The 27200-nt window shown below is 37.3% G+C and overlaps 1 protein-coding gene across 2 annotated transcripts in view; it reads left to right on the top strand.

Annotated features, from left to right (window-relative positions):
- The window catches only part of PDCD6IP (programmed cell death 6 interacting protein), a 77034-nt gene that overhangs the window by 8068 nt on the left and 41766 nt on the right, over positions 1-27200 (top strand). Inside the window, exons 2-7 of one of the 2 annotated variants that reach the window (XM_025374758.1) lie at positions 6788-6842; positions 8286-8355; positions 17065-17192; positions 19962-20115; positions 21232-21332; positions 23610-23741. In XM_025374758.1, the coding sequence (XP_025230543.1) occupies positions 6788-6842; positions 8286-8355; positions 17065-17192; positions 19962-20115; positions 21232-21332; positions 23610-23741 (640 nt within the window). The remainder of the gene's footprint in view (positions 1-6787; positions 6843-8285; positions 8356-17064; positions 17193-19961; positions 20116-21231; positions 21333-23609; positions 23742-27200) is intronic. The other variant, XM_025374759.1, reaches the window with a different exon arrangement.

Raw genomic sequence — 27200 nt, forward strand, 5'->3', positions numbered from 1 at the left:
TGGGAGGCCGAGGCGGGCGGATCACAAGGTCAGGAGATCGAGACCATGGTGAAACCCCGTCTGTACTAAAAATAGAAAAAATTAGCCGGGCGCAGCGGCGGGCGCCTGTAGTCCCAGCTACTCGGGAGGCTGAGGCAGGAGAATGGCGTGAACCCGGGAGGCGGAGCTTGCAGTGAGCCGAGATTGCGCCACTGCACTCCAGCCTGGGCAACAGAGCAAGACTCCGTCTCAAAAAAAAAAAAAAAATACAAAAAATTAGCTGGGCACGATGCGAGTGCCTGTAATCCCAGCTGCTTGGGAGTCTGAGGCAGAGAATTGCTTGAACCCAGGAGGTGGAGGTTGCAGTGAGCTGAGATTGCACCTCTGAACTCTAGCCTGGGCGACAGAGTGAGACGCTGTCTCAAAAAAAAAAAAAAAATTTTTTTTTTGCTTTTTCAAAATTAAATGTATAATTTAATCTTTATTTAAAAATTTTAGCATTTTTGTTTTTTAAGACAGGGCCTTGCTCAGTTGCTCAGTTGCCCAGGCTGGAGTACAGTGGCGCCACAATAGCCTGCTGCAACCTCGATCTCCTGGGCTCAAGCAATCCTACTTCAGCCTCCCAAGTAGGTACATACCACCACACTTGGCTAATTATTAAATTTTTAGTAGAGAGGAGGTCTTCCTATGTTGCCCAGGCTGATCTTGAACTCCTGAACTCAAGCGATCCTCCTGTCTTGGCCTCCGAAGTGCTGGGATTACAGGTGTGAGCCACCATACCTGGCCAATTTTTTTTTTTTTTTTAAACTAGAATTTCTAATGGGAATTTGTCCTGTACCTGTTTGTAGTATTTTCAGAGAAATGTATTTATTTCCTAGTTTCTTTTTCCCCATGAGATTTTTAAGTTATTATATATTTGTGCCAAAGTGGTTAAGTTTTATAAAATACTGGAGAACATATATAAGCACTTCTACATAGTTGCAAAATAATTATCTATACCATTTGTCATACATGTACTACTGTGTGTCCAGGCTCTATTTTAAGGATTTGATATACAGTATACAGTACCATTTATTCCTCACCCTTAAAGGAGGTATTATTACTCTTTAGGAAAGGTTCAGAGAGATTGAATAATTTTTTCATGATCACTTAGCTAAGAGTTGGGATTCAAACTCAGGGCTATCTGACTTGAAAGACTGTGACATCATACATTTTAAATATATTTGGGATTTTATAGTTTTGGTGAAAAAATTTGCTTATTTCTAAAATAGAATCTATAAAGACACCAATTTTTTTGCAGCATTATTTTCCACAGTGTGCTAGTTTTTACCAACTCCACGGCTTAGCATACTGGCTTTCCCTGTGCCTACTTGTACAAAACTTGCAGCCTAGGTCTACTTTGTTAGAAATACATTCTAGGCTAGAATCTGCTGCTGTAGTAAAGTGTACTTAAATGTTAAAGAGAAGGGTGTGGTAGATTCTTTTGTTTCTGTGGGTTCCTTACCTAGAGAACTTTGGTACTTGAGATCTAGGCTGAACTGTGAGGGTAATACCTTGTGGAATTATATTGAAGGAGTAGCTTATGGTAGTTGGGTCTCCTGGAACAGCATTTTGCTTGTGGTAACTGCAGTTAGCAATGGCTACTTTCTTTTGTAAAGGTTCATTGATCTCTCTCATTTTGTTGGAGTTTTCTCCATACCGATCAGACATTGTTGATTTCCAGTGACTGCCCTCCTGTTGTACTTTTATTTCAACTTCTAAATCTGTCCTAAGATAGCCATTTTACTTTGAGGATTTCATCACATAGCTTCGAATCATTCAGATATAGGATATAAATGCGCTGTTCCCCCCATACAGCTCAGGTTTTGTTAGTTGGCTTCAAAAACTTCGGGGTGAAGAGAATGGGTATAAAAATTTTAGTGCATTCAGTTTAGCCATTCTTTCTTTCCCCACCCATTTGCAGAGCAAGTAACCTCATTTCCTACTACTGCCTTCCTTGTTCACTTTATAGCAAGGGTCAGCAAAATAAGGCCTGCTCAGCTGCCTGTTTTTGTATGGCGTATGGGCACTGCTCCAGGGGGTTAGCATGGTGACTGTTGGAGAACTAGCTTAGCTGTTTGCCTCTGTTCCATTCTCCCCTTTGCTTCTAGCTCCTGTCCCCCTGGCCAGTGGCCATGCTTTATTGCTGCCCAGACTTACTCTGGTGCTGCCTACACATTGGGTATTCTGCTTGGCAATGGCTTGGCACTAAATGGTAGAATCTCAGTCTGGAAATTGGTGACTCAGCAAATTATCTCACCTCCAACCAGCTGGGGCAGGTGCCCATGGTAGGCCCTCCTTGAGAGTTTTGGTCTCATTGGGGCAGAGTAAAACTGACCATGTCAGTCACTCCTCCCATCTCCCCATGGCTCCTCTCCATCAGACAGGTACTTTTTCTTTGGAGAATGTCTCCAGGATGGCACCTGGGCAGCTGTGTGCCACAATTTTGGGATGGCCCAACCTAGGCAAAAAAGGTAGAGGGCAGGGGTTTTTCTCTTGTTATATAAGTACTTACATAATTATTACATGCTTGATTTAGCCCTTTTCTCAGCAGAGTCTAGAATATCACTGTTTAGAAAAAAGTTTGCCAGTCCTGGCTCTATGGTCATATTGGCCTCCTTGCTGTGCCAAGCACACTTTTAGGCATGGTTGCCTCAGGCATTTAGCGCTTGCTGTTCCCACCTTCTGGGCTTGTTCTTTGATAGCTCCTGTTCATTCACAAACCAGAATTTTAAGTTTTACTTTTCAGAGATAGAAGAAAACTTTGCATTTTACCGATTCATTTGCTTGGGGCTAGCAACAAAACAGCAAATAGATCCAGTCTTTGCTTTCATGGAATTGAGAATCCTTTGAGAGAAAAGGCAGTAAACATAATCTCACAATTAATATATCACAAATTGTGTTAAATCATATGAAGGAAATGTTCAGGGACCTGAGAGATTATAAATGGAGGGGGAACTAATTTTAAAAAGGGGTTATATTGACTTTTTTTTTTTTAAGACAAGATTTCACTCCATGGCCCATCCTGGAGTACAGTGGTGGAATCACAGCTCACTCCAGCCTTGACCTCCTGGGCTCAAGTGATCCTCCCACCTTATCCCCCTGCATAGTTCCCTGGGGACTGTAGGCCCACCACCTCACCTGGCTAATTTTTTGTGTGTGAATGTGTAGAGATGAGGTTTCACTATGTTGCCCAGGGTGGTCTCAAACTCCTAGGCTCAAGTGATTCTCCTACCTCAGCCTCCCAAAGTGTTGGGATTATAGGCATGAGCCACAGCGCCTGGCCTAGATTGACTTTATCACTTCTGCTGCCACCATGGACTACATTGATCCGTGCTAGCGTTGTCTCTTGACTGGATTACTACAGTAGCTTCCTAACTGATCTCTACTTCTGCCCTTGCACACCTGCAGTCAGTTTTCTACACAATAGTCATGGTGACTCTATGAAAATAAGTCATGTTACTGTTTTGTCCAAACCTTTTGGTGGTTCACCCTCTCACATTATATAGTAAAACTCAGAAGTCTTACAGTTGCACTCAAGGCATCATTACTACTTTGACTTCACTATTTTCTCCCTTGCTTACTCTATGGCCATATTGGTCTCCTTGCCATGCTAGATACTTTCTCAAGTACGCTCTTATCCCAGGGTATTGGCACTTGATTTTCCCTAGATTGGAAATCCTCAGATATCTGCTTGGCTCACCTTACCACCTTTTTCACGCCTTTTATAGTCATGCTGTTTTAAAGTTAAAGCTTTTTTTTCATGTAGTCAAATGACCATGTTATTTAAAATGACAACCTTCTTACCTCTCCCCATATATTCACTTTATTCCTCTTATCTCTTTATTCTCAATGGCACTTACCACTGTCTTCTATATAATATTTTTGCTTGTTTGTCTTCCCCTCTAAAAGCTTCACAAGAGCACAGATATTTAGATGTTTACTGCTGAATTCTTAATGTCCTAAAACTGTGTTTGGTTCCTTAGTAAGCTCTTGGTATATATTTGTTGAATGAATGAATGAGGAACTTTCTTTGATAACAGTGTCAGCCTAGACAGAAGTGAGAAATGGTGATAAAAAGAGTGAAGGCCCTGAGCAAGGAGAGCATATAATTTAGTGACTAGAATGTATAGTGAATATCCTGAGATGAGGCTGGAGAGTTGGATGATAGCCAGATCCTGTAAGATCTTCAACATTTTTGGATGTAATTTTAAGTATAATGGGAATCCACCAAAGGGTTTCAGTACTTAATACTTTAGAGTTTATTTCCTGAGTACAAAGATATTCTCCTACATAGTACAACTTTCAAAGTCAGGAAGTTGGCATTGATTCATTATTACCATATAATCCATAGAATTCATTCAAATATTGCTGATTTTCCCAATATTATTTACAGGTTCAGGATCTAATCTAGAATCATGCAGTGCATTTAATTATTATGTCTCTTTAATCTCCTTCAGTCTGGACCAGTTCTTCAGTTTTCTCTTGTCTTTGATGACCTTGACATTTTTGAAGAGGACAGGCTAGGTTTTAGAATTTTCCTCAGTAAGGGCTTGTCTCATTTTCTTGTGATTTCTGTATTTTTGCATAGGAGTGCCAGCGAAGTGATGCTGTGTTCTTTCTAGTGCTTATCAGGAAAAATATGATGTGAATTTGTTCTGTAGTGGTAATGTTTATTTTTATCACTTGGTTAAGATGGTGTTTGCCAGGTTTCTTGACCTTACAGTTAGTAAGTATGTTGTACTAATTAGTAAATATTTTGTGGGGAGATACTTTGAGACTATGTAATATCCTGTTTCATTACACACTTTTCATTATTTTAGCCTTTATTGATGAACCGTGCCAGAATTAGATACTATACTCTGAAAGGTACCAAATGGTAATTTTTCTAATTTCCTCTAGATTATGGTACTGTAGGGTAGAGTTTTCCCTATTCACCTGTTTATTTACTTCAGAGTGGTGTTCTTATTTTCCTCAATGGATTATATTTTACTGTTACTTATATTAGTTAGATTGGTTCTATGCTTGGCCATTGGGAGCCCCTTAAAGCTACCTCCTGTGCCCTTTTGACATGTCCTCATCATTTTTTGAGTACTTCCTTAACTTTCTGGCATAGCAAGATGTTTTAGGCTTGAATATTGAATTTTTTCAGTCTCAGCCCTGGATTCAGCAGTTTCTCTAAGGAGCACTTGGCTCCTTTTAATGCAAAAGATTATCTGGGCAGTAGGTGTGCTTATTGCTACTATAAAGTGTTACTGCTTATAGGCCCTCTTAGCATATACATTTAGGAAATACATACTTACACTTTTATACTTGTTTTTATTTCTCTCTGCTACCTTTAAAAAAAAAAGAGTTAAAAAACTAGGTGGGTGTGGTGACATGCACCTGTAGTCCTGGCAACTCAGGGGCTGAAGTGGGCAGATTGCTTGAGCCTGGGAGTTCAAGGTTACCATGCGCTGTGATTGCGCTACTGTACTGCAGCCTGGGCAACAGAACGATACCCTGTCAGGAAACAAACAAAGTTCACATTGATATCTCTAGTTCCAGTTTAAAACTGTGGAGTTACTCTAACCTTCTGCCTTCTCATATTTGTGGATTTTTTTTTTTTTTTGAGACAGGGTCTTGCCCAGGTTGGTGTACAGTGGCGCCATCTTGGCCCACTGCAGCCATGACCTCCAGGGCTCAAGTGATCCTCCCACCTCAGCCTTATGAGTAGCTGGGACCACAGGTGTGTGCCACCACGCCTGGCTAATGTTTGTATTTTTAGTAGAGACAGGGTTTTGCCATGTTGGCCAGGCTGGTCTCGAACTGTAGGCTCAAGTGATCCACCCACCTTAACCTCCCAAAGTACTACGATTACAGGCATGATGCGCTTGCCTGGCCCTTTCAAGTATTTGTATCTCTGACCTTGAGAAACTTGGCTTCCATTATTTTCAATGTATTTACTTAACTTCATAGTTTTTCCTGTTTATAACCAAACTCCTAGCCATGCCAGCCAAAAGCTTGGTCTCAGATATGTTGCCCACTCCTGCTGAAAATTTGCCCCCAGAAATAATCATTACAAAAATACCCCTGATGAAGGGGTGGGGGAAGTTTAAGGAAAAAGGAAAGGAGGAAAGATTAGAGGCCAGTTAGAAAGCTTGGCCTGACCCTTTTCTACCCCTTTCCCTGCCAGACTTGCTGACTGAAAGCTCACCCTGATAGGGGGAAGACTGCTTTATATTTTGTGATCATTCTGGCTGCTATGCAGAAAACAGGTTGGAAAGAATGAGAAAGGAAATGGAGAGATTGTCTAGGAAACTTTAGGATTTCTAGCTGAAAGACTGTGGTAGCTTTGATGTGCTGTGTGGCAGTGCTAGAGACAGATAGTGGTGGGCTTACCCAAAACATTTGAAAGTTGGTAAGCCTGCTTTTAATTGGCAGTTTACCAGAGATACTAATTTGTCTAATGGATATAAACATAGTTGTTTTAGTAAGAAATAGTGTTTTTAAGAAATATTTTGGTTTTCGGAGCAGATGTTAGTTTGCTTTTAGCCAATGACAGTTGATAAATATTTTTCTGTGGTGGTGGGTATGAGTTTTTGTTCATAGTTTTTCACTGCATACTTTTTTTTAGCTTCTGGTTTATGTATTAAAATACTTTGTTTAATATAAAATAGCTGCTCGAAGTAAGCATGAATAATTTTTGTATCATCTTAAACCAGTTGTAATTACATGAATGTATGTAATATTTGGCTCTGGTAATTATTAATTCTACTCTGTTTTTTAGATATTATGATCAGATTTGTTCTATTGAACCCAAATTCCCATTTTCTGAAAATCAGGTAAGTCATTAATTGTGTCTTAAAATTATATGGTAATGGCACCCATTTCCTTCTGCCAATATCTTCACTGTCTTTAGAGTTTTATGAGATAGTGTTATAAAAATAGGAGCTTTTAGGTCTGTCTGATGTGAATATATGTGCTTCCGAAGAAAGAATCTCCTGGAATTCCATTCATGTCATTCTTCAGTCACTTCTGGGGCTCATGTAGAACAATGGTTTCTTTGTTTTTTTTGGGACTTCATTTTATGTCAGTAGGATTTATTGACTGATTAACCTACTGTGTCCTTCCCTTTGACTTTTTCAGAATTAGGAAGGAAACTGCAGAATTCAGGAATTATTAGTCTCAGTTTATGTGCTTTAAAAATTATTTGTACAAGTTACATTTGCATGTAAAAGTTGCAAATGCTGTTGTGATTAAATGTTAATTACACAAATGTCAACTTTATCTTCTCCTTAAAGGCTAGATGTTGAAAATGCTGATAATTTCTTATAGTTTTATTTTGGAGATTGGATAAAGATTTTAAAATTAGTGATACTTTTAAATTTTAAAATAGTTATAAGAAAAGTACTTTAAACATTCTTGTACTAAAGTTTTTACAGGTGAAATAATTATATGTTGAGATTTCCTTTAAAATATTCCTGGGAAAAAAGTGTAGGTGACTAGAGGCAGGACAAGTTGGGAGGTAGATGAACCAAGAAGGGCAAAAGACTAAGGCTGCTGATGGATATACTGGAGTTCATTCTCTTTATTCTCTGTAGTTTTTCTGTATGTTTGAAAATTTCCCTAATCAAGAATGTAGACATTTTTATATTAGATTGTAATAAATAATTTAAATGAGGTTTACTCCTTTCTAATCTTTGTATGTGATAATGCATATTTTAGGAGCAGAGAGAGAGTTTTTTGATAAAGTAAATATTTAATTTTCATGTAGCATACAGAAAAATGAACAAATCATGGGAATAGCTTGAATCTTACAAAATGAGTATGCCTGTGTAACCACCACCTAGATAAATATTAACCAATCCCCCAAAATAACCATTCTCCTATTTTTGTCATCATGGAATAGTTTTTAATTTCATCTTCTAGGAAACCTGTAGTACTTACTTTTATTTCCCTTGCTTCACTTGGCTTATTTGACAAGCGTCTACTACTTACTTTGTTCCATTAAAGTCATCGTGTGTTTATAAAGATGAATAAGATAGTGTTTATGATTACCGAGGCAGAATGACCATTTGAAATATCCTAGTGCCAGTATTTTACTTTTTTAAAATTTCAATTTAAAAGGAGAAGGAAAGGGAGTTGGGTGGTTATAGGAGATAATATTTTAGACAGATTGAGCTTTTGTCCTTTTTTTCATGGTGGATTTTTCTTCAAAGGAGACTTAATATTTAATGAGATTCAGGAAGGTAACATAATTTTCTATTTTCTTTCATTCTATCCAGATCTGCTTGACATTTACCTGGAAGGATGCTTTTGATAAAGGTTCACTTTTTGGAGGCTCTGTAAAACTGGGTATGTAATTTTTAATAAAAGTGATAGGAAAATTGGTCTAACTACTTTGCATTGTTTTTAGTTTTTAAAATTGTTATCCTAATGACTCTTTATAAATACTAAAGTTTTTTACATCTCATTTTCTTTTTAACTTCAACTTTTAATGCAATTTTGAAATATTTGTAGAGAGCCCATGCCTTGCCAGGCACTGTCCTAGTTATAAAAATGAGTAAAACCGATGTACTCAGTTGTTGGGAAGATAGTTGATCATGTAAAAGTGTAATATGTAATATCAGCCTATGAACAAACTCACGGAAGTATATATGAGGAAGAAAGTAATTCTACCTTTTGAAAGCAGACAATGTTTGAGTTAGGCCTTGAAGGATGGATTTGTAGAAAATAATATTACAGACACAAAATCATAACCATAGGTCAGAAGGGCGAGGACTTTTGATCTACCAGCTCCAGCAAGGTAACATCTCTGTGCCTTAATTTTCTCATCTGTGAAATGGAGATAATACTATGTATTTCTTTGGATTCCTTTTTTTTTTTGAGACAGAGTTTTGCTCTTGCTGCCCAGGCTGGAGTACAGTAGCACAATCTCGGCTAACTGCAACCTCTGCCTACTGGGTTCAAGTGATTCCCCTATTCTCCTGCCTCAGCCTCCTGAGTAGCTGGGATTACAAGCACCCGCCACCACACCTGGGTAATTTTTTTAGTAGAGACAGGGTTTCATCATGTTGGCCAGGCTGGTGTTGAACTCCCGACCTGAGGTGATCCACCCACCTCGGCCTCCCAAGGTGCCTGGGATTACAGGCATGAGCCCCTGGCTGATCTCATTGGATTCTTATGTGGATTAAATGAGTGAATACTTGTAAAGTCCTAAGAACAGTGCTCAATAAGTATTAACTGCAATGAATAATTATATTATTACATAACATTGTAATGCATATATGATATATATGTATTATATGTATATGTATATATTATGTATATACAATGTATATATGGTATATATGTATTTGTATATAATATGTATTATATGTATCTGTAATGTGTATTATATGTATATATGTGTATTATGTATATATGTATATATTATACACATACATGTATATATACTTACGTATACATACGTATACAGCATATATTTGTATACATATATGCATATATACATATGTGTATGTATAGTATATATACTGTATATATTCATATACATATATGTTTATTATATATACACATATTTATATAATATATAATGTATAGATATTTATGTATATATACGTATTATGTATAACTATGTATAATATGCCTTATATAGTATATTCCTTTTATAGCATACATATACATTATATAAGATATGCTATAATATATACTGTATACCTTATAAGATATAGATATATAATATGTATTATATAGTATGTACATACCATATACATACATATATCTATATCTTTTTTTTTTTTTTTTGACACTGAGTCTCACTTTGTTGCCCAGGCTGGAGTGCAGTGGCGCGATCTCGGCTCACTGCAAGTTCCGCCTCTTGGGTTCACGCCATTCTCCTGCCTCAGCCTCCGGAGTAGGTGGGACTACAGGCACCCGCCACCATGCCCGGCTAATTTTTTGTATTTTTAGTAGAGACAGGGTTTCACCGTGTTAGCCAGGATGGTCTCGATCTCCTGACCTCGTGATCCACCCGCCTCGGCCTCCCAAAGTGCTGGGATTACAGGCATGAGCCACCGTGCCCGGCTATATATCTATATCTTATTTAAGGTTTATACTTACATATAGGTGAGGAAATGGAAATATATATTTTATAGTAGATATTGTATATAATAATTTAATTATTGTTATGGCGTATATATAGGTGAGGAAATGGAAATATATATTTTATAGTAGATATATATAATGTTAATATAATGATAGTTATTGTTGTGGCTTGTAACCATAGGTTGAATTGGGGATTATAGAGGGTGATGATATTAGAAAGCAGATTGTGAAGAGTTGCAGATATTATGCTTCTGACTTTTTACTTTCCCCTCTTGTATAATAATAGTGAATGTTTATTGGGCATTTATTTTACCCAGGCACTCTGGAAGGGACTTTATAAATAATCTTTCTGAATTCTCTAATAGCTTAATGAGGAAAGTGCTATTATTGCCAGTTGAACAAACTGGTTTAGAAAGATTACGTGATTTTCTGAAGTCATATGGTTAGGATTTAATGAAGCTGGGATATGAATCTAGATAGCCTAACTCCCGGGACTAGAGAGAAACAAACCGGTTAGGAGACTGATGAGAGATAATGAGGTTAGACAAGCTAGTGTGTGCGAGTCACAGAAGAGAGGGATTTCGGACTTTTCAGAGGTGAAGTTGACTGAATTTGCTGACTGCCAGTTAGAAGGAAGAGTAGGAGTTGAGGCTTGACTCTGAGATTTATAAGTTGGTTTGACCTATTGGATATTTGTTCCTTTTAGTAGAAAGGTTGAGTCTGACTTTTCTGTATTATTCTGGGTAGACATTTCTCTGGCATTCTGAAATAAAGGATTTAAAGCTCAGAAGAGAAAGAGATACACATTCGAGAACAATTATTAGGTGATAATAAATTTATTTTCTGGCAGATAATTGACTGAGAAAAGTATAAAAGTCAGAGCTAAGCAATATAACATTCGGGGAAATAGAAGAAGAGGTTCTGGGAATGAGGTTGAGAAAAAGCTTTCAGATCTTACAGGAACCAGGGTAAAATAGAGATGTGAAGGAATGCCAGAAGAGTTTCAAAGTTGATGTGGTCCAGTGGTTCCCAAACCTGACTGCATATTAGTATTACCTGGGGAAAATGTAAGATAAAAGATGAAGTTACAGAGTGCCAGATGTGATAGGAGAAAATTTTGGAGTAGGGCACTGGAATTATTATCTTTGAAAATATCTCCAGGTGGCTGGGCGCGGTGGCTCACGCCTATAATCCCAACACTTTGGGAGGCGGAGGCGGGTGGATCGTAAGGTCAGGAGTTTGAGATTAGCCTAACATGGTGAAATCCTGTCTCTACTAAAAATACAAAATCAGCCAGGTGTAATGGTGCACACCTTGTGATCCCAGCTACTCAGGAGGCTGAGGCAGGAGACTCGCTTGAACCTGGGAGGCAGAGGTTGCAGTGAGCCGAGATCGTGCCATTGCACTCCAGCCTGGGCAACAGAGAGAGATTCCGTCTAAAAAAAAAAAAAAATCTCCAAGTGATTCTGATGATCATCCCAGGTCCAGGCTGGAACATCCTTGACTGAGTCATTGTGGCAGAACTCAGTCATGTAAGGTTGGAGAAGTCCTTGGATTTGGCAGAGAGAAGTTTCGCTTGGAGTTTCCTGAAGAAGCATCAGATTGAAGGGTGAATGGGAGGTGAGGGAATGGAAACAGTAAATGTGGGTTGCTCATTTTAGGAAATTTACAGTAAAGATTTGGGGACAAAGGGAGCATCGTTCTGAGAGGGAGTCAAGGTGAAGAAAAGGATTTTTAGTGTTGTTATGACTTAAGAAATTTAGTAGGCTGCGAATAAGGAGCAGATGGCAGGAGACCTAGGAGACACTTGAGTGATGAACTCAAGTATCCAGAAGAACTGGGAAGCAAAAAATTAGATCATAAAGCAGGAGGTGGTTCATCAAGGCATTTCTAGTAGCAAAAATTGGTAATTAAATGTCATTCAGTAATGTCTTGGTTAAGTAAAAGACTACTCATTCATTTAAATATTGTGTACTTTTGGAATACTAAGAATAAAAATGCATATATATATTTGTTGTGTAAAGCTATATCAATGGAATATTGAATAAGAGGCCTGCCTTAGTTCAGAGTTGTTGCATCGTACAACTCTAGGGTCCCCTGAGTTGGGCTCCTTGGGATGGTGCTCATATAGAACCTAGAGTGGTTCCTCCTCCCTTGAGTTGTGCATTCCAGGCAACTCGAGTGTGGTATAGTATCCACTTTGTGAAAAGTTATGTGTGTGAATGTGTATGTAGTTATTTGTGAGATACCAAAAAATAAATTCTGGTTAACTGTGGAAGATGAGATCTTGGGTGATTTTTAATTATTTTTTTGTAGTTTAAAATGTTTGAATTTTAGAAAACTATATTTATAATTTAGTTATTTTCATTTTGAAAAGTTTGGAGGCTGGAAGTGGTGGCTCATGCTTCTAATCCCAGTACTTGGGGAGGCCGAGACAGGCGGATTACTTGAGCCCAGGAGTTCAAGACCAACCTGGGGAACAGACGAAACTCTGTCTCTACAAAAAATACAAAAATTAGCCAGACATCGTGGCACGTGCCTGTAGCTATTTGGGAAGTTGAGGTGAGAGGATCGCTTGAGCCTGGGAGGTTAAGGCTGCAGTAAGCCGTGATTATGCCACTGTTCTTCAACCTGGGTGACAGAGCAACACTTTGTCTCAAAAGAAAACAAAAGATAAAAGAAAAACTTAATGAAAAAGAGAGCAAGTAAGAAACAAGAATACAGTTAAATATTTAAAAAGTCATCTTTGAAAAAAGGAAAATATTGTTTTGAAAACCTGGTTTAAGTTTAGATGGATAGAAGAAAATAAAGGAAAAAAGAGTTAATTGCAAGATCAAAATAGCTCTTATATGTAAAATCTCATAAAAGCTCTTATACATGAGAAATTGTCAAAATAAAATGAGAGACTACAGTCTGGTATGATAATATTTATGGGCAAGTTAATAGATTGAGATACATATCTGATATATAAACAGTTTACTTTTATTTCTTGTTCGGAATATATTTCATTCTTTTTTTTTTTTTTTTTTTTTGAGAACAGTCTTGCTCTGTTGCCGGCGGTGGAGTGCAGCCGCGTGATCTCAGCTCGGTGCAACCTCCGCCTCTGGGGTTCAAGTGATTCTCGTGCCTCAACCTCCTGAGTAGCTGGGATTACAGGCGCGCACCACCATGCCTGGCAAATTTTTGTGTTTTTAGTAGAGATAGGGTTTCACCATGTTGGCCAGGCTGATCTTGAAGTCCTGGCCTTAACAGCTCCACCTGCCTTGGCCTCCCAAAGTGCTGGGATTACAGGTGTGAGCCACCGCGACCGGCTGATATTTAATTTTGTTCCTTGCTCTTTCCTGCCATACTAGCCTAATGTATATATTTATTGAATTAATTAAAATTATATTCAGAACTTGAAGGCATGGATCCCTTGCCTTTTTTTGTTGTTGTTGTTTTTGAGACGGAGTCTCGCTCTGTCGCCCAGGCTGGAGTGCAGTGGCCGGATCTCAGCTCACTGCAAGCTCCGCCTCCCGGGTTTACGCCATTCTCCTGCCTCAGCCTCCCGAGTAGCTGGGACTACAGGCGCCCGCCACCTTGCCTGGCTAGTTTTTTGTGTTTTTTAGTAGAGACGGGGTTTTACCGTGTTAGCCAGGATGGTCTGGATCTCCTGGCCTCATGATCCGCCCATCTCGGCCTCCCAAAGTGCTGGGATTACAGGTTTGAGCCACCGGGCCCGGCCGCCTTTTTTTTTTTTTTTGATAGGATGTCTGGCTCTGTTGCCAGGCTGGAGTGCAGTGGCGCGATCTCGGTGCACTGCAACCTCCGCCTCCGGGGTTCAAGCGATTCTCCTGCGTCAACCTTCCCAGTAGCTGGGACTACCGACGTGCACCACCACATCCAGCTAATTTTTGCACTTTTAGTAGAGACGGGGTTTCACCATGTTGGCCAGAATGGTCTTGATCTCTTGACTTGGTGATCTGCCCACCTCAGCCTCCCGAAGTGCTGGGATTACAGACATGAGCCACTGCACCCAGCCAATCTCTTGCCTTTTAGTATCTAATGTTACTGATGAAAAGTCTGAGTTTTGTTATTTTGTAAGTGATCTGTTTGTTTGCTCTTGGGAATATTTTTACAGTCTTCTCTTTGTCTTTCATGTTTACAAATCTCAAAAGACTTAATGGGATTTCATTTTATTCATTTGTAGGGCATGTGTTTTTGGCCCTTTTAGTTTGAACATTTATATCTCCCTTCAGCTCTGGGAAGTTTTCTTATATTTCTTTGATAATTGTCTCTTTTGTCTCTCTTTCTTTGGAATACTTTTTTAGATGTTGGTTGTTCTGAGTTGTTCACTCATAATTTTTGTAATTTCTATTTTCTCGACTTTATGTTCTACTTCTGAGAGATTGCCTAGATACTAATTTTAAAACTTGAAAATTGTTTTTCCTTCCGCCACCTTTAAAACTTTGGAAAAAAATTTAACAATCAAGTTTTTAATTTTTAGGAGCTTTTTCTTATTAATTAAGAAAATCCTGTTCTTTTATGGATGTACTATCTTTGAATCTCTTTAAGGAATGCTAATGTTTATGTCTGCTTTAGTTTAGAATGAGGAGACTAGAATGGTTTGGAAGCAAGTTGAAAACTGGCCATTATTACATAGGAGGCCACCAAAGTACTGTAACAAGGAGGGCTTTACTTTATGGCACTACTCTGTGGTACAAACATACAAATGTAGTGTTCTGATTCTCCTAGATGGTTTGTTCAGTGTTTTTTGTAAGGAACCTTATTTTGCCTGGTGGTCAATGCCTTGCACATTATGCAAGATCTTGAATTCCAAAGTGATTGAATTCTGTAAGTAATAGGGAGATATTATAGATTCTTTTTTAAAAGTTATTTTTTCAATTGTGATACAATATACATAATATACCTTCTTAACCCTTTTAAGTGTACACTTCAGTGTACATATTCAGTGTACATGTGCATTTACATTATTGTGCAAACATCGTCTTGAGAACTCTTTTTCACCTTACAAAACTGAAACTCTGCCCAGTAAATGATAACTTCACAGACTGGGGGTGGTGGCTCATGCCTGTAATTCAAGCATTTTGGGAGGCCAAGTTGGGAGGATTGCTTGAACCAAGGAGTTTAAGACCAGCCTAGGCAACATAGTGAGTCACTGTCTCTACAAAAAATACAGAAATTAGCTGGGTGTGGTGGCCTGTGCCTGTAGTCCTAGCTACTCAGGAAGCTGAGGCAGGAGGATCGATTGAGCCCAAGAGGTAGAGGCTGCAATGAGTGTGATTGCACTAGTGCACTCCAGCCTGTGTGACAGAATGAGACCCTGTCTGAAAAGGAAAAAAAAATTATAATGTCCCATTCTTCCCTCAGCCCTTGGCAACTACCATTCTTTCTGTCTCTGAATTTAACTGTAGAATCCTAGACTGCATTTAAAAAAAGTTTCACTACATGAAGTTTGTGATCTTAATCATTTTTAAGTGTACAGTTCACTAGTGTTGGGTGTTTTTCACATTGTCGTAGAATACATCCAGAACTTTTTCATCTTGCAAATCTGAAATAATGTACTCATTGAACAACAGTCCGTCTCCCCCTACCACCATCCCTGATAACCATCATTCTGATTTCTGTTTCTATGAATTTGATTACTCTAGGTAACTCATATAAGTGGAATCATACAATATTTGTCTTTTTGTGGCTGACCTATTGCACTTAGCTTAATGTCCTCAAGATTCATCCCTGTTATAGCATATGATTTCCTTCTTGTTTAAGGCTCACTAATATTCCATTGTATGTATATACTACATTTTGTTTATACATTCATCAGTCCACAGACACTTGAGTTGCTTTCACGTTTGGCTATTGTGAATAATGCTGCTATGAACATGGGCATACATATATCTCTTTGAGACTCTGCTTTCATTATTTTTGGGGGTGTATACCCAAAAGTGGAATTGCTGGATAAAATAGCAATTCTATTTTTAATATTTTGAGGACCTGCCGTATTGTTTTCCACAGTAGTTGCACTTTTTTTATTTTTTATTTTGAGACAGGGTCTTGCTCTGTCGCTCAGGCTGGAGTATAGTGGCATGATCATAGCTCACTGCAGCCTTGAACTCTTGGGCTCAAATGGTCCTCTTGCCTCCGAGTAGGTAGGACTACAGACATGTACCACCATACCTGGCTGATTAAAAACATTTTTTTTTTTTTGTAGAGATGGGGTCTTGCTGTGTTGCTCAGGCTGACCTCAAACTCTTGGCTTCAAGAGATCCTCCTGCCTCAGCCTACTAAAGTGCTGGGATTACAAGAGTAAGCCACCATACCCAACCACCAGTTTGCATTCCCTCCAACAGTACATGAGGGTTCCAGTTTGTCTGTATCTTCATCAATGCTTGTTTTCTGTTTGTTTTTTAATAGGAGCTATCCTAAGTGGATGTGAGGTGTGTAGATTTTTTATCAGAGTTGGGTTTTAGCCCATCTAATCTGCTAGCTCTTTGAGAAATGTATTTGCCTGAGGGAGTAAAGCATAAGGCCAGCTAGGAGTAATTGCATTGACTTAGATTTGTGGTAATGAGGAACTGGTTTGACTGTGGTGGGACAATGATTTTGAGAGTTGGTGGAAAAATGGAAATAATTATTCAAATTTAAGAAACTGAGAGAAATGACATGAAAATGACTTTTGCATTTGAATTTGATTGTAATAGAAATGTGGAAGTAAAGGGAAGGAGAGAAAGAATAACTTACTGTTCTTTAGCGTTTTAGGTGATGGGAATATTGTTGTGGAAATAAATGCCTGTAAGGGCAGCTTGAAATATGGGAGCATATGACAGCAAGAAAACAGGTCTGGAAACTTGTTTTTGTGAGAGTTAGCGGGATGACAGAGGTCATAGTATTTCTCTTTGAAACATTTGTTTTCTTTAGAAAAAATAATCTGATAAATTTTTCCTTCTTAATTTTTTACAGCTCTTGCAAGCTTAGGATATGAAAAGAGCTGTGTGTTGTTCAATTGTGCAGCCTTAGCTAGCCAAATTGCAGCAGAACAGAACCTGGATAATGATGAAGGATTGAAAATCGCTGCTAAGCATTACCAGGTATGCGGAAAAGTAGTTACTGCAATAATGATCAACACTAAATTGGATTAAGTGGAAAATAATTTGCATTTAGGTTATAGATACTTCTTACCCAACAGATGTTTTCTTAAATGAATGCACTTTTAAAATGAATTGATTCTTACTGTTGAAGCCCTTAGATAAACTGTCTATAGACCAAGTCTGTTTTTCCTCATTGTTTTATACCCAGCACCTAGCACAGTGCCTGGCACATAATAGAGGCTCAATAATTGTTGGTTGAAGAAATTATGAAATGTCTGAGATTTCATCTCAGGCATTTAGGGTAAATCCATTTTAAATAAATTACCTAATTTAAAAAATTTGTACATTATTTTCATATATTTTCTTAGAGTGAGACACACTTGAAATTTCACTGTTACAAAAATAAAGACAAGAAATTGGCAAGAAAATAAAATTTTAACTTTGAGACATGTGGAGAGGTCATATTTAAATGTAGTCAGACACGTAATGTTCATAAGTTACCTAACTATTTTACATACTAATCATTTACTAATATGGCATGTTATTTTGTGGCAGTTGTTTTATTATTTATTCAGCTTTTTTTTTGTTTTGGTTAAAAAAATGATTAGTGTTAAGTAATATATATAATCATGTTGTCATTTTATATTACTTTCTAATTTGCAAAGTGTTTTCGTGTACATTATTTGACCCTCAGATAAACCTTGCAATGTATGTCATATAATGTCATTCCCATTTTACATATGAGGAGACTAAAGGTCAGAAGTCTTAATTTAGCAGTCCATTTGGGTTTCAGTAGTTCTGATTCCAAATTTCATGTAATTCCAAATGTCCTTCCACTATTTCACCCCCAAACCTCCCATGAAATTTGCTTGTCTCAAAGATACTCTGCTTTTTCCTATTGTTTATGTTTAAGGGAGAGGTGAGTAATGCTATTCTGAGAAAGTAAAAGGAAAATGTACCTTAAGGAAACAACATGCTCCAAATTGTGGCTTGCCTTACAGTTTTGAATAGGCATAGATGACAAACATAATGCGTATGCTGTTTCTTTTTGAGGCTATACATGGCAAATATTTTAAAATGTGAAAACGAACTGGGCGTGGTGACTCACGCCTGTAGTCCTAGGACTTTGGGAGGCTAAGGTGGGCAGATCATGAGGTCAGGAATTCCAGACCAGCCTGGCCAACGTGGTGAAACCTGTCTCTATTAAAAATAGAAAAATTAGCTGGGTGTGGTGGCGGGTGCCTGTAATCTGAGCTACTCGGGAGGCTGAGGCAGGAGAATCGCTTGATCCCGGGAGGCGGAGGTTGCAGTGAGCTGAGATTGTGCCATTGCACTCTAGTCTGGGTGACAAGAGCAAGACTCTGTCTCAAAATAAATAAGATAAAATAGTGAAAACGAAGTAAAATTTTATTTAGCTTTTGGTTAACTGTAACTCAGTTAATTGGTATATGATATTTTAGAAAGGTCATTCAGAATTATGAAAGAAACATTCCATTCTGTGAGTGTTCACAGCAGGGCACCTGGTATCATGGAAAGATAACTGGTGGTATTAGACCTAGGTCCTTATCTAGGCTGCTCGCCACCCAGAAGCTTTGTGCCATTGGGCAAGTTCTTTAACCTCTTTAGTACCTCCATTTCCTCATCTGTAAATGAGAGACTCAGACACCTAGCTGTTCTAGACTTTGATTCACTAGTTTACTAAACAAGTTCAGTTGTTCGTTCCTAGCAGATACTCTAGTCTTATAATACTTAATGACTGCAAACATGCTTTTCATTTTAATACATTTGACTTTGAGTTTTCTTTGTGTTGTCTATTTATCTAACTCATGACACTTTTTTTTCCCTTGTTTGAGATGGAGTCTTGCTTTGTTGCCCAGGCAGGAGTACAATGGCATGATCTTGGCTCACTGCAACCTCCACCTCCTGGCTTCAAGTGATTATCCTGCCTCAGCCTCCTGAGCAGCTGGGATTACAAGTGTGTGCCATCATGCCCAGCTAATTTTTGTATTTTTAGTAGAGATGGAGTTTCATCATTTTGGCCAGGCTGGTCTTGAACTCCTGACCTCAGGTGATCCGCCTGCCTCAGCCTTCCAAAGTGCTGGGATTACAGGCGTGAGCCACTGCTCCTGGCCAACTCATGACACATTTTAATCCCAGACTGACTTCTTTCTTTTTCTTAGTATAATTTGTTTCATAGAAGCAAAATTATTTCAGTATTAACAAAATATAATTGAGATGAGAAATCTGAAGGGGAACGTTTCGCTAGGGAGCTCTGAAGGCCAGACGGAAATCACTAGCAATGGGTAGTAATGCTGTTCCTCAGAGGACTAGGTGTATGTGCTATTTGGGGTGTCCCCTAACTACGGCATGTTTAATTATTTGTAAGATGAATTTGTTTGGGACCAAAACAAGAGTATTGCAGTACTAAAAATATTTTAATGTTTATCCCTGCGTCTATTCTCATGTTAATTTTGAGGAAGTGTATCTAAAAATAGCTTAATCAGATTGTTCCATTGGTTTACTTTGTTTTTCCTTGTAATTTACTTTTATTCTTTGTTAAATCTCTTCTTACGCTATAGAGTTTTAGAAAGATAACCTTATTGTCTGTAGGTCAGATGTTTTAGATTGGTTTTGCATAATATAAAAATTTAAATATATTAAATGTTCACTGAGTTAACATTTGAAATGACTTTTATATGTAACAGTAGGAAATTAAGTCTTGCTGAGTTCCTGTAGGTTTTAAAGAAATTCTTTTTCCCCCCCCTTTAGTTTGCTAGTGGTGCCTTTTTACATATTAAAGAGACGGTTTTATCTGCCTTAAATCGAGAGCCTACTGTGGACATATCTCCAGATACTGTTGGGACCCTCAGTCTTATTATGCTGGCACAGGCTCAAGAAGTATTTTTTTTAAAAGCCACAAGAGGTAACTCCAATTTGTCTTCCATTTCGTTGCATGTGAAAAGAAGTGATAAGGCTTTTAAATTAAGAAAGTGATTAGAATATATGTTCAGTGTTGAGCTTTCCTTCTTGAACTTGATATATGGATTGTTGAAAATTTTTAGCTGTCCTTTTCTGAATTTGTGGCACAAATGCACATTTAAGAATGTAGGCTGTGTTTGAAGTCATGAAATGGATTGTTAGTAATTGTCTTTAAACACTCCATTCTGGAATAGTATTTATGTATGTTTTTAACATGTCAAACATTTATTTGCAAATATTTATTGGGTACTTACTCTGTGCCAGTCACTGTTCTAGTTTCTAGATAAACAGTTAGAAAACAACCTTATGTTTTGGCGACGGGAGAGATGATAAGCAAGAGTTAAGTTGCCAGGCTAATTTCATAAATAATTGCTATAAAAAATAAGAAAGAATTATATGACAGTGGCTGGTGGTATGGTTATGGGATAGGGATGTAGGGGAAGCTGTGCTAATTTTAGATTCATTAGTCAAGAAGGCTTTCTTTCAGGAGGTCCTGTTTAAAGTAGACCTAAATGACAAGAAGGAACTATCCAGGCACAGTCCCTGGCCCTGGGAATGAGGGAATAAGAATAATTCTTATAAGGCATATAAGTTTAGATTGAAATATAGGCTGAATATGTAAGTACAGAGAAACTGAAAATAAGAGATAAGTCATCATGTGGAAGAAATAGGAATTGGAATACTTTTTTCTTTTAAAATAACAACTTATATTGAGATAGAATTTATATACACTGAAGTTCACCCTTTTTAAGTGTACAACATAAGATTTTTAGTATATTCGTAGAGTTTTGATTACCACTATCTTATTTTAGAACATTACCATCATCCCAAAAAGAAGCTGTGTACCCATTAGCAGTCACTCCTCATTCCCTTTTCCTCCACTGCTGGCAAACACTAATCTATTTTGTCTGTTTTAAATTTTGTGCAGAAAATGTGATTTATCAAGAAAGACGTTTTAAGATGCGTGTACAAACTTGTGATCTCGATGTTTATACTGAGACATGTCAGATTAACTCATATTTATTTTAATTATAATGGTCAACTTCGTATTGTATTCCAGATAAAATGAAAGATGCCATCATAGCTAAATTGGCTAATCAGGCTGCAGATTATTTTGGTGATGCTTTCAAACAGTGTCAATACAAAGATACTCTCCCCAAGGTCAGTTATTGTTTTTATAAACACTTGCTTACTTTGCATGTGGAAATATTTAGACTTTTTTGTGTATAAGAAGCAAGTTGAAACTTATGAAGAAATTTGAAGTTTTAATATAGTTATCTGAAGTATATAGTAGAAATAGTTTTTTTCTTTTTTTTTTTTTTAATTTAAGATGCATGAACAATTCTTTTATATTTAGGGGATGTCTTTGTCTTTACCTTTTACTAAACTTGTTTTTCCAAGCTAGAACTCTTTCTGGAAAACGTTGACCGTCTGTTTTTAATACTTTTATCAAATCAAGGCATTGTGTAGTTCTGAATCATTGGTGACTTGGTACAAGCATATATACTTGAGCATGTTGATTATTCACACTTTTAATTATTGTCCTGTTTTCTTAAAGATGAGTCTTAAAGCGCAGAAACAGACATAAAGAAAAAAGGAAAAGAAAACTTAACAAATTCATCTGATACTTTGATTAGAATTAAGTTTTGCCAACAGGGATAAAAAAAATTGGGCTGCTAATGGACAGCTAAGGAAAAGCAACCATCTTAAACCACATATCACAGGAAGTATAATGTTTTAATGTAAACCTTTCTGAAGTGTCAATTGAAAAGACTATTTAGTGATGATCATTTAATGACAAAGCAAATCACTAACAGGTACATTTGGAATGATTAATAAAGAAAACTTAAAGTTTGAGTGAAATACATGTTTCAACTACTTCCTTCAGAAATGTTCAAGGAATTAGTTTCATCATATGGTATCTGTTACATGATTTTTTTTTTTGGTAGGGGAATTTATGGATTTATAAGTCATGTTCAGGAATCTTTGTACATTAAAAAATTGCAGACAACTTGGGGGCAAAGTAGAAATGCAGATAAGTGCATCAGCAGTACTTATTACTCAGAAAATGATCAATAAGGAATTAATGTGACGATTCCTGGGGATTTAAGATACACCAAGAGCCTAGTAGAAATTTGCCCAGGACTCTTGGGTATTAATAGCCTTCCTCTTAAAAAGAGACTCGGGATCTCCTCTCATGTTTTTTTCATCTGAAAGACCTCATGTTCAGCTGCACAGTGTTCCGTTACTTCCTGTTGGGCCATTAGTTCAGTCCTGTCATGGAGAGAAGAATGTCACCTACAAAGACTTGGAAGCTACCTCTGCAGCATTCCTGGTATTCCTTGAAAATCTCCTGTTTCAGAATCAAGTTGCTCCAGCCTTACCCTGAGAATTGGCATGAGTGTAGTTTGAAGTTTAGATGTCTTTTATTTTTTCCTTTTTACTAATAAAGCTCATAAGGTATTTTCATATTCTAGTTACAAAACTGAAATGTCTGCAAGTAGTGATCCAGGAAGGTAGGAAATTATTCCCTGGGAGACAGGAAAGCACACAAGGTAGTAATTCAGTTTTTGATTCTTTTACATTTTTTATTTAGACAGTGATTGTCTATCCTAATTCTTTGGATTTTTTAATATCATATACTTCCTAAAAGCAGTGAGGTTACAGGTTAGGATTTGGCATTTTGGAAGAGCCACTGCTAATATAATTGCTTTTCTGCTTTATGTCTTTGGATCTTTTAAAATTAATTTTGACTGGAATTATTTTCAAAACAAATAGGCAAAATAGCACTTTATCATTATCATTGGTCATATACTTAGTGCATTTGTCTATATGTTTTTGAGTACATGATACTGAAATATTAGTGTATCTATGATACTAAATCATTTTTATATGGCTAAAATCATCTTTAGTAAGAACCCTCGTAGGATATGAATTTAAGTGAGAATTTACTGTCTTTTTTTTAAAACATGATGAAACATTCATCTATAGAGCAATTTCATTAGTATTTGTGAGTAATGATGGTTTAGTTAACTCTACAGGCTGGGTAAGGGCTCATAAGAAAGCTTCTAAAGCCCTGTGCTTGGTGTTCCTCTGTGAATGTCCATTCTACTTCTCTTTCTAATAATGCATGCTTTTCTTTCTTTTTGTAAACAAAATGTTGACTTCATGGATCAATTAAAGAGAATTGTAAAAACCTAAATTGCCTTCAGTTAACAGTTAAAAAAACCCCTTCAATTGGAAGAAAAAAAATTTAATTCATGGATTTAGATTTCAATCCATACAAAATCATGTCGTCTTCTCTGTTTACACCTAATGACTAACCTTAATCTCTAAACCATTAATGGGGTGATTCTAATTTCTGTCTTCTTTTCCTTTTTCTTCCTGCATCCCATGTTGTCTGTGATGGTTTGTGTGGTTGGACTCTCCCCTGGTCAGTATTTTTATTTCCAGGAGGTGTTCCCTGTCTTGGCTGCAAAGCACTGTATCATGCAGGCCAATGCTGAGTACCATCAGTCTATCCTGGCAAAACAGCAGAAGAAATTTGGAGAAGAAATTGCAAGGTTACAGGTGAGTCTCTTGGTAATAAATATTTAAGTAACTAACTTGGATCTCTTTTTTTTTTCCTAGTGAGATTTCCAAGTTTGCCCATAAAAACCTTTCCCATTAATCACCCCTATCAACAGCGACAGTGATTGTTTTTATCTTTAGACTTTATCTACTGCATGTTTCTTTGAGGTCTCATATTTTATCTAAAAAATTCATGCAAAATTTGCATTCAGTTCTCTTTTTTAGTCCATATTTATTTTAATGTAAAAATAATTCTAAATTAATTGCCATCTCCAGATTGTTATCTTTAGACTTTACTGCATGTTTTTTTGAGGGCTCATATTTTTTCTGAAAAATTCATGCAAAATTTGCATTCAGTTCTCTTTTTTATGCATGTTTATTTTAGTGTGAAAATAATTGTAAATTAATTGCCATGCTCCAGGAGTATGTGTAGTGTTTAACTTGTGGACTGGTCTTTGTCTAAACTGGGCCTATACTTCCATTACTTGAGGACAGTGGAGAGATGTGTGTACATATATATATACACACCCACATACACATATATATACACACACACACACATATATCTCTCTCTCTCTTGTGAATAGCCAAGTACCGTCTGTGCAGTTGTATTCATACTGTTGGCATTGGGGTTGTCAGAAACTTGCTGTGAGATTATGGCACCTGAGGCAACTTGCTAGCAGGAGCAAGAGCTGTTTGTATGAGTTGTTTGTGTTTTGAGTATTAGTAGGCAGAGGATAGAAATATGACTTAGGGCATTTGAGTTAGGGAAGTTTAAATATGTACTGATTATTAGAAGATACTGTGGTTGTCTTGGTTCATTTTGTGCTGTTATAGCAGAATACCACAGACTGGGTAATTGATAAAGAACAGAAATTTGTCACAATTCTGAAGACTGGGAAGTCCAATGTCAAAGTGCTGGCACCTGGTGAGGGACTTTGTGCTGTGTCACCTGTGATGAAAGGTAGAAGGGCAAGAGAGTGCTAGTGAGTGAGAGAGAGCAAGAGGGGAGCCGAACTGCTTAACGAAGCCCCTCTCTTGATAACTAACCCTCTCCCTTGATAATGACATTAATCCATTCATGAGGGCAGAGCCCTCTTGATCTAATCACCTCTTATTATGTCCCCATGTCCCAACACTTTGGGATTGGGAGCGCATGAACTTGGGGGACACATTCAGACCATAACAATGGAAATGTTGTTTAGGAGGTTCAGATTAATTAATTAGCCTTTTCATGGGGAAACATCTCACAGTGACCAAATGAGAGAAAGACTTTTTAAAAAAGTCAAACCCAGATTTGTCTGGGGCTTCACTTTGATTACAGTAACTTAGATTCATATATAAAAATGATTCTGAACAAGGAATTTGTGGAAAGAATTTTTTTTTTAAGGCTAGCATATTTAAATTATAAGTTTAGTTTCTTTATTTTCTGGTTTCTGGGACTATTAGATTTAAGTAAGCCCATATTTAGTCTCTATAATATAATCAGTCAGAGAAAGAACTCCTTTTGAAATTTAATCTCATTTTTAAGTACCCCTGAAAATGGAAATTATTTCAAATTCACACAATGGGAGAGAGGTAAAGACTTCCTCAGTTATAGACACATAGATTTAGCAGCTTTAGTTTTACAGCTTTATTTATAGGTTAAAAGTTAAGACAGAAGTTGGGTGTGATGGCACCTGCCTGTAATCTAGCTACTTGGGAGGTTGAAGTGGGAGGATCATTTGAAGCTAGTAGTTTGAGGTCAGCCTGGACAATATAGTGACACCCCTTCTCAAAAAAAGTTAACACAGAACACACTCGCTGGTCCATATTTCACAGGACAGTTATTCTTAATTGATTTACACTCCCAAGAAGGCAAACAGAACAGACAAGAAGTTGACCAATAAACCATACTCTCTGTAGTTTCTCATTCAGGAGAAAATAATACCCCATGATTCTGATGGAGATCATTAGGAGGTCACACTATTAAACCAACTTTCTAGTTTTGGCTACTAGCAAAGAGAAATAACTTACTGGTCCTATGCAAACCAGAAATGAAAATAAAATCACAATCAGGAAAATCAAAACAATAGATAAAATGGCAGCAATGGTAAAATTACTGCTTGGAATCACTTCTGGGGCCAAGAAAAATTGTACCTGAGCTTAATACAGCTCATGAGTTGCAGTTCTTGAACAGTGCAGTTTATGTGGCCCCAGAAGATGGATCTTCTTGGTCATCTTGGTGGATCTTCAAAGATGATGAAATACAATTTTCAAAAAGATATAGAAATACACACATATACACACAGATACAAAAACATGACTCACATGGAATGACTACATGTCAAAGATTTATTTGACTCATTAATGAAGGACCTAGCAAGATTGTAAATCGATTTTGTGCAAGTATTTTCTTAGTTATGATACTAGGTTGTAGGTATTAAGGAGATTGTCCTTATAGAAAGAATACTTGCTGATGTGTTTAGGGATGAGGGCTCATAACATCTAACTTCAGTTTCAGATAGTTCTGCAATAAAAGAAAAAAAGGTACATGATTATGTGTTTGTATGGGAAAGGAATAGATAAAGCAAATGTGGCAAAATGGTAATTGTTGAACCTACGTGATTATTTTGTGGGCTTGCAATTTTTCAAAATGGGGAAAATAGGTATATATAAGATTATATAGTTTAATTCCTGTTCCTCTTTTTCCCTCCGTCCATTATTCCCACTGCCCCATAGTTAATTTCCATTAATTTCTTTTTTCTTTTTCTTTCTTTGAAATAGAAGCAAATATATACATACACAACACACACATACATACACACACACACATACATTGCATATTCTCACTTCTCATTCTTACTGAAGTGGTAGTATGCTATTAATATATACAGTGTTATATACCTTCTTTTCTCATATAACAATGTATCCTGAAGGTCTCTTCATCTTAATTCAGCAGTAGCTAGATCATCCTTAGAGCTTCTTTATACTTCACTGTGTAAACCACAGTTTATTGCTGTCTCCTATTGCTGGATACTTGAATGTTTCCAGGATTCACTATTATAAACAGTGCTACAGTAAAAAATCACGTACACAAGTTATTTTGTACTTCAGCAGGTGTCTTAGCTTAGGCTGCCATAAGAAAACCATAGACTGGGTGGTTTAAACAACAGAAATTTATTTTCTCATAGTTCTGGAGCCTGGAAATCCAAGGTCAGGGTGCCAGTATGGTCATATTCCGGTGAGATTTACAGATGGCCTTCTCTCTGTGTCCTCATATGGTGAACAGCAAGAGCAAGCCCTCTGGTGTCTTCTTCTTATGAGGGCACCAATCCCCTGTGAGGCCCCACCTTCATGACCTCATCTAAACCCCATTATTTTCCAGAGGTCCCATGTTCAAATACCATCACATTAGGAGTTAGGGATTCAAAATAAGAAATTTGGGGAACACAGTCCTGTACATAGCAGCAGGTATAT

This window comes from Theropithecus gelada, chromosome 2 (assembly GCF_003255815.1).
Source record: "Theropithecus gelada isolate Dixy chromosome 2, Tgel_1.0, whole genome shotgun sequence".
NCBI classification, from domain to species: domain Eukaryota; kingdom Metazoa; phylum Chordata; class Mammalia; order Primates; family Cercopithecidae; genus Theropithecus; species Theropithecus gelada.